Below are 8912 nucleotides of genomic sequence, written 5' to 3' on the forward strand. Positions count from 1 at the left end.
TTTCTCTCTCATTTGCTGCCATTAGGCACTGCAGCAAAATGGATGATTTTTTGCTTTGAAGTGGCCTCACCCTGCAGAGTGCCTGCATGCACTGCTCGTCAAAATTCCAACCAATATATCCATGAGCTACACATCTCATTTCACTCTATTGACTTCTACAATGTCTTGAGCAGTGTGTGTAGAGTAGACCACAGTTTTATGTGTCTAAATATTTGATGACAAGTGTCACCGGCAATGAATTTACAGTAGTGCAGATTTACGATAATGCGCGTGATTTAACCCATAAAGACCGGGAAAGCATCTGTCATTTTAGATTTTAACCACTTTAACCATTATCTTATTCTGAAAAATCATGAACATTTGTGTAAATCTAACTCAAATCTTTGCTTCTGGGGATTCTACAAATGTCTTCTAAAAACAGTTTAAAAAAAAAAATGTTGCTATATTCAGTGGTTATCAAACCTTTTGTGTCGAGGGCCCCCAAAATGATATGTATTGTCTGTCTGTCTGTCTGCACATTCGCTTTGCTGTCCAATCGCCAGAGGGATGCTTGACTCAATAAATAATATGGCTCTCGGCAAGCCAATATACACTGACAGGAGCAGGGATACGCACGCACACATGAAAATGAATGTGCATAAAGGCCCACGGTGCAGCACTCAAACAGTGGATGTAATCCTCCCCCGCACCATATGCACCTCTGCACTGCTTGCCTTCATACACCGCCCCCCACCACCCCTCCTCTCCCTCTTGTTTCTGCTTGTCAGAAATGAGTAGGAGGGAAGCCCCTTAGGTTCCCTCCAGCTGTACCGATCGATGAGCTGGTTGAGACACCAAGGTCACCTTGACGCATATTTTACACACGCACGATTGTGCACACAAACATGCACGCACGCACACAGACACACACACACACACACACACACACACACACACACACACACACACACACACACACACACACACACACACACACACACACACAAATGCACAACATGCCTAACAAGTGAAGAGGGGGAACCAAAATAGAATGAGACTGAACGCAGGAGGGAGCGATAGAGAGATGCAGCCAGACAGAGGAAGAGGAGGAGGGTGGCAGGGGGGAGGTAATGAGACCTGGAGGTGGGGGTATACAGAGAAGGAAGGAGGGCGGCATGAGGAGAAAATGCAACTTGGAAACATGAGTCAGGGTTGAGTGCATGCAGGGGGATCTGTCGACTGTGAGGCGAGAGAGAGAGAGAGGGGGGGGGGGGGGGGGGGGGGAGAGACACAGAGAGAGAATATACTTACAAAAGTAAGGCATTGGTTTTGAGAAAATGATATCTGTGCTATATCTCAGTGGACCTGATTTTGTTTTGTTTCTTGCTTTCCTGAAGCAGCTAGCAGCATAGCTCGTAAGCAAGAGCAAACATGGAGAAATAAAGGCAGAATAAGATTCAAGATTCAAGCAGTAGGGAGAATGATGAAGTTAACCCACATGGAAAGAACCTATATGCGTCATATATGTTTGTAATATAGGGCTGCATACATAAAATTGGCACCTTTCCTATATGTATATGTACATATATGTACATATATGTGCATATATGTATATATATATGTGCATATATGTACATATATGTGCATATACATATAGGAAAGGTGCCAATTTTATGTATGTAACATATAGGTACATATGACCTGTATGTAACATATAGGTACATATATGACCTGTATGTACCTATATCTACATATATGCAATGAAACATAATTATATGATACCTATATCACCTATAAAATAGGTGAAATAGGTGATAAGTTTGTTTTACATGTACACATTAATCAAATCCAATAGAAACCCAAATGTATAACTTTAACACTTTATTTAAACAAGTTATAATATGCAAACATGAAACATTATGGCTTTTAAAGTGGCAAACAGCTGGATAAAAAAATATATATATAAAATTTAAATCAAATTAAGCTCCGGGACATGGTTAACACTCCTTTTCCCCTGCCAGGCTTTTGGAAATGCCAAAACCCAGGAACGACACAGACCCAAGAGAATAGACAGACAGAAGTTAGTTACTCATCATTGATGTTTTATTAATATACAAACATAGCAGGCAGCTTTAACAGTATATAAAAAAACAAAAATGTATTGGCATCAAAATTTACATAAAAGTTGAAAGGACCACTTCAACACTTTTCATACAATTAGTACTCACTAATGTTCATGATAAAATACTACCATTTTTTTCTACTCTGTGTCTCATAGGAGGGCTGTGGGTAGTTCAGAAACCCATCCACCAGTGACATCATCGTTTGGCCGTTTTTTTTTATTAAACAAGATATTTTTAAAACACATTTAGATTTGTATTATCGTGAGAACGATGGCTTCCATTATTGCATTGCAACTTTTCACAAATATTATTATGAATAGTAAGTTACAGTTTCTATTAGCTTGAATTCAACATTGATGATGTCACTGGTGGACAGGTTTCTGAACTGCCCACAGCCCTCCTGAGACAGACCGAGTAGGAAAAAAAGGGTAGTATTTTATCATGAACATTAGTGAGGACCAATTTTATGAAAGCTGGTTGAAAAGTGGTCCTATAAGTGCAAAAGTGCATCATGTTTAACATCTTGCATGTGTAATAAACAAATGGCCACAACCAAAACAGTGCATGTTTTTTTAACATAGTGTTGTTCGTCGACTAAAACTAAGACGAAAAATGTTCTACCTTTTTCCACTGACAAACTAAATAAAAGCTATGACGACTAAATGTACTGACAATTTCGTCAACAAATAACTAGACTAAAATGTTAGGAAGGGACTAGTGGACAAAAATCTGCTGCCAAAAACACTGGGGAGTACCTAGTCCTTTGCAGCACGGCTTCGGCACTTATTGGTCATGGCTTTCTTCAAGCCCTCTGCAGTGAAAACATTGGTCCATGATGCCAGAGAGGAACACCGCAAGACGTAGTCTGCAGACAGAGAAGATGACATGACACAAGTCAGTCAACATGGGTTTCCCCCGGTTAAATATATACATTTAAATACTATATGACTCTCTACAGACTGAGCACAGCATAGCCACAAATGAGGCCAACCTGGTTCAGAGTGTACTGTACGTCCCACCAGCGCAACATGTTGGAACCTGCATTTCTTTACTGCACAAAGGCAGCCAAATTGCCCAATGATAATGTATTGGTGACATCATAAATTGAGAATATAATTTACAAAACCAAGATTTGCCAAGGATCAAGTATATTTATATGTCCCAAGCTGGGCCTTTTACAGCAGATAATAAAAGCCCTAAAAACACAATACAGTAAGACAGACATGTGTATACATTGTCACAAGATACCCCCCACAATCTTTCTAGCCCCCTTAAAGGAGAAGTCCATGCTAGAATGCTTTCTTACCTTTCTTTGTAGTTGTTACGTCCCCTCCAAAGAGGTCCAGGTGTTTTTTTGTGCAAAAACTCCTTATTTCCCATTTCCCCTACCATAGGCCCTCAATGAATTGCATTGAATGGAATGGGAATTGAATGGGGCTATGGGGTGTTGTGCTAATTCGCTTATTTCCATCGAAATAAGTAGTAAAGTGTGCCGCTTGGGATATTATTTACATTATGAAAAGAGAATATATACAAAAATAATAATAATTTTGAGCAAAAGAAATAAGCGAATTAGCACAACACCCCATTCAATGCAATTCATTTAGGGCTCATGGTAGGGGAAATAGCCAATAAGGAGCTTTTGCACAAAATAACACCTGGACCTCTTTGGTGTGTACTTAACAACTACAAAGAAAGGTAAGAAAGCCTTTTAGTATGGACTTCTCCTTTAAGGGCATTTTTCTGTCTAATACCTAGATTACCATACCAGCAAATGGCAGAAAAGTAGATGACAGATTCAATGAAGGCTCTAGACTATATCATTGATTTGTTTCAGTCAGGTTCAGTGTGAAATGTATGGCAAACGAATACATCCATACCTGGATATAGCTCCTGCTGCCCGAGACTGGACACTCCAGACTCTAGGTCACCGACCAGGGTGATAAAGCCCTTCAGTGCGTCTAGTTGCTCGGAGCCTAGAACAAAGACAAAAAAATCAGAGTCTACTGAGTGTATTTGTAAAACAATAAGATTGAGTACTGTTCTATATAGCTCTACAGTATATTCTGATAGCAGTCATTGATGAGTATTTGTTCAGTAGCAGGGGTCGATTTCCCAGTAAACAGAAAACAGTTTTATTTTGGGATACCAAAGTTTTCCAGTCATGTCAGAGAACTCACAAAAGAGGTACAGGATAAAGTAAAGTTTCAAGTGAGACAAAGAAATTAGCAGACAACTGAAAACTGCAACATTACAGGCAATAAAACTTACTGATACTGGAGAGCACAGTGGTTATCCTCCTCAACAGGAGCTGGAGCTTCTCCACCTCAGACCGACAAGAGTCGCAAGGCTGCCACCCTTGACCCTCTGGTATGCTCTGGTCAGATGGATTTGGTTGACCTAGAAAGATTGAAAGCACGTCAAAAACTGTAAAGAAAAGTAAAAAAGTAGAATGCAAAACTCATCTATGAATCCTGAATTTGAAGGACAACAGTGCAAGTCTGCTGACACTTAGCTGAGGAACCACACCTTCTACTGGAGCATCACTGGACGGAGATGGAGGTTGCAGTACACTGGGTGTTTCTTGGTTCCACTGATCCAAGTCCATATATGTAGCTGCATACGGCTGTGCAGAAAAGAGAAAAGGCCCTTAATTGTACTTGGTCAAAAATCATCAAAACTATAGGCTACTATACAAGCTCATAGCGCAGCACCGAGTGCTGTGCTATGAGCTTGTAGTTCTAAATGGGTTAAATCTAAAGAAAACATACCTCATCAACAGGTCAGCAGGCCTGTGTAGAAGAGGCTGGAGGGTATGGCTGTAGATCGGGGTAAAAGGTATCACAAGGTTGCAGAGACATAGAAAAGTAACCTTAGTTTGTAGTCTGTCAAAGATCTTTAAAAAATAGCTATGCCTTTATGCAATGCATTGTGGATTTTAGATAGAAAACCCCTTAAGACAGTGTTCTGACCACTTCTTTACTTCTGAACAACTCCTAAAATCAGAGCCTGAGATAGAGATCTAAAAAAAACTAAATAAGTAATAAAACTTTACAAAAATATGACCATTACAATGTCATTCATATAGTGGGGAAGAGAATGGTCCAAATGTTTTGCACATAACTTACACTCAAAGCCAATCAAAGTCCATCAATTGCTTCAGGAGGGAGGAGACAGGAGGACAAACCCACTTTTCTGGCTGAGCAGCTTTGTTGTTTGGTGCCACCGCCAATGGGTTGATCCCAACGAAACATCTGAAATCACAAAACACAAATGGAAAAGGTGCACTCACAGCCGTTCTACAAGAGAGCACATCATTCGAGTTACACATGATGGTTCTACTTAAAGCAGAAAGTTACCTTTGAATGAATTCCAGTGTGTAACAGGCGTGCTCCTCCTGGTACACCAAAGTTGTAATAACTGGAAAAGCTGCCATTCCAGCCAGGAAGTTGATCTGTGGAGCCACAACGACCGACCTCAATGCTCAGCATCCATTGTGTAGCTGTGAGAACTTCACCTAAAGATAATTTGACATATATGGTTTGCATGTTAACAGTGTTTGTCTGTTGCTTTCCACATAACAATCGACTGTTAAACTAAAACATGACCTCCATATAGTATCCGTATTTGCAATGCTTTAAAACAGTAAAAAAACAGTAAAAAGTGTGCAGACTAAACTCAGTGTTAATTTAACTGTCTTAAGCAGGGGTCTTCAACAGGGGGTCCGGGACCCCAAGGGGGTCCTCAGAATTACTACAGGGGGTCCGCCAAATCTTTGTGTGATATGATTATTTATTTTACCTTAACCACTTGAACCTTAGCATCCCTTTTCTGAGGAGAACTTTAGCCAAAAATAGCAGATCTACAAGCTCACAACAAGGCGTTGTGAGCTTGTAGATCTGCTATTTTTGGCAAAGAGGGAAAAAGAGCAGACCAAGTAAAGAAAAAAAGTTGAATCTGAAACACAATTTTATACAATATAGAGGGGGTCCCTGCTTCATCTCTCTCTCAGCTAGGGGGTCCATGGCCTGAAAACGTTGAAGACCCCTGGTCTTAAGGATCCATACCATTTGTACTCTCTTCCCCTAAATGAAATGATTTTACTTTGTACTGTAGGTTCAAAACAAAATTCATAGATATAATAATAATAATAATAATAATAATAATAATAATAATAATAATAATAATAATAATGAATTACAGTCAAAACAAACGAGGCCAACATTATCTCTCACTGATGTGGTCTGATTTATACCTGAAATAAACAATGACATCATGCACCACATGGAAATTAATATGCTATGCCATGTCTAAGACTGTGTTGCACGCATAGAGGTATGGTTGCACGCCCCACCCCACAAAAACTGATCTAAAAGCTCACAATGCGTCGCTGTGAGCTTGTAGATCAGTGATGTTTGGGCATGCAACACAGTCTTACGACGAAACAAATAGACGCTTTAGAACCAGAGCGAGTCTGTATAACCCCCTGTATTATGACAGTCATGACGAAACTTCAACCTGGTGTTTGCACGTTCTCCATGTAAAGCCCTACATCTACATTAACGTTCAGATTTCAAATATAAAGTGCTTACCCCATGGCCACGGATGTTACAATTCACTTTGGGTCGATGTAAGTACCCGTATATTCCGGATTGTTAAAATAAAAAGCATTTTAATCCGATCGGTGGCCATTTTGTCATAGAGTTATAATGTAACAGAGTGCAGTACTCCTCCCAACCGATAGGGTCAAGTAGTTGAAAGCGTACAGAAATACGGAGAAAATGGCCATCGATCGAATTTAAATGCTTTTTATTGAACAATACAGACGATACGGGTATTGCTGAGTGCCCGAGTAGACTTGTAACATCCGTGACCATAGAGTAAGCACTTTATATTTAAAATCTGAACGTTTATGCAGATGTACAGGTTGTAAATGGAGAAAGTGCAAAACACAGGTTGAAGTTCGGCCGTGACGCTCGTGACGGACGAGCGTCGTGTGATCCATAGCTAATACACGACAACTGCACACCGTTTACGATACTAACAAGTTGGATAACACTTTAATTCCATAAACTAATTAAACTTACCTGTTATCTGGTAGAGTAGCACGGAAGCAACTGGTTTGTAAATAAATGTTCGCTTAGCCGACGGTTAGTTAGTTCCGTTTCTCGCGCTCCCCGGTTCAAACTGATAAGCTCCGCCTTGAGCAGCTGCGTGACGTAACTGTAGGTCTGGTCAGGTTCTCAACCTGTGGGTCGGGACCCCGCAGGGGGATCCCCACATGATTGGGGGGATCTGTAGGTGGCAGTGACAGTGAAGTGACAATTTAAGTAACCCTTTTAATACCTAAAAAAAAAAGAATTACTGCATCAAAAGTAATCAACAAACTATACCAAAAAAAATGGTCAAACGTTGGTCAAATTGTCAAATAATATAAGAAAGAGGCAAAAACAGCCCATCGACTCAAGGCGTTGTGAGCTTGTAGATCGGCTATTTTCAAAATATTGATCTGTGGAACGGAGTCAAATTAAATGCCTCAACTCCTACATTACAAGTGCATATCAGGGTTGGGGGTCCCCAGTTCAAATATGATTATTTTGGGGGGTCGTGGCCTGAAAAGGTTGAGAACCAGTGAAGTAACAGGATAGGTGGGCACTCGGACATCTGCACACCTCAATGTAAAATTGGCAATTTTGTCCAAAATGTTAAAAAATGAAATATTTGGAAAATGTTTCAAAACAAAGTATACATGATTAGAAAATTCTTAAACATTTGACAATTAAGGTCTAATATTTCTATAATTGCTAGAAATTGCAAGAAAACCTGTATAGCAGTCATTTTGGGGCATAAACAAGAAGTTGAAGGATAAAATTAATAACAATAAAAATAACTGATAATGATGATGATGTTCACATCATGTAAAACATTTGTTAAATTGTTGTGCCTTTTGTTTTTAAACCCTGTAGCACTTTGTTATTTCCAAAAATGTAAAGTGCATTATAAATAAAATGTATTATTATTATTATTATTATTATTATTATCATTATTATGTATACTTTACATTACTGTAAAACTAACTTCTACAGTTAGATTATAACCTGACTGTAATTTCTACATTATGTTACTGTGTAAAAAAAAAATGCAGTAAGTTTCTGTAATGATTTGTTTTCCATGATGCATTGCAAAATACAGTTAAACATTGTAAAATGACAGAACAATAAGTTACTGTACATTTTTACTGTAGAAATTACAGAAATGTGTTACAGTGTAGATAGATAGATAGATAGATAGATAGATAGCAGACGCGTCGCTAGGTCTCTACTAGGTTGGGGGCTTAGCCCCCCAGGCAACTGTGCTGGCCTGCAACGGGACATGCACGAGATGAGAGCTCAAACTTGGATTATGCTTTCCTCTGGGTACATATTAAGAAGCTATAATATAGGAGACTTATATGTCCTGTATTATGAACATATAGAGCCTATATATGGATAAAGAAGCTATATAGGAGACCTATATGGCTTGTATTATCAACATATATGACCTATATGAGGGTATAAACAAGCTATATAGGAGACCTATATACCCTGTATATGCACATATATGCACCTGATTTTGACCTATATGTGAGATATATGCAGCCTATATGGAGCTTATACCAGGCATATATGTGGTATATATGCACATATATGCGCATATATGATCCTTATATGTAGCATATAGGTTACATATAGTTGCATATATGGAACATATAGATTCTTTCCATGTGGGAAGTGGGAAAAACTAGATTGATGAAGAAAATGTGACAAAGAA

General features: G+C 39.1%; 1 protein-coding gene across 1 annotated transcript; it reads right to left on the reverse strand.

The window, feature by feature from the left end:
• Positions 1–2207: 2207 nt before the first annotated feature.
• LOC311049040 (uncharacterized protein) lies at positions 2208–7276 on the reverse strand. Its single transcript, XM_084062472.1, has 8 exons — positions 7190–7276; positions 5462–5619; positions 5231–5356; positions 4874–4921; positions 4632–4728; positions 4374–4502; positions 3983–4078; positions 2208–2967 (listed from the first exon to the last, which is right to left on the reverse strand). Exons 5-8 carry the CDS (start codon positions 4708–4710, stop codon positions 2858–2860), a joined length of 414 nt encoding a protein of 137 aa, XP_083918598.1. The 5' UTR covers positions 4711–4728; positions 4874–4921; positions 5231–5356; positions 5462–5619; positions 7190–7276; the 3' UTR covers positions 2208–2857.
• Between the last annotated feature and the right edge of the window lie 1636 nt (positions 7277–8912).

This window comes from Gymnoscopelus microlampas (genome assembly GCF_963454915.1).
Source record: "Gymnoscopelus microlampas genome assembly, chromosome: 7".
Lineage (NCBI taxonomy): Eukaryota > Metazoa > Chordata > Actinopteri > Myctophiformes > Myctophidae > Gymnoscopelus > Gymnoscopelus microlampas.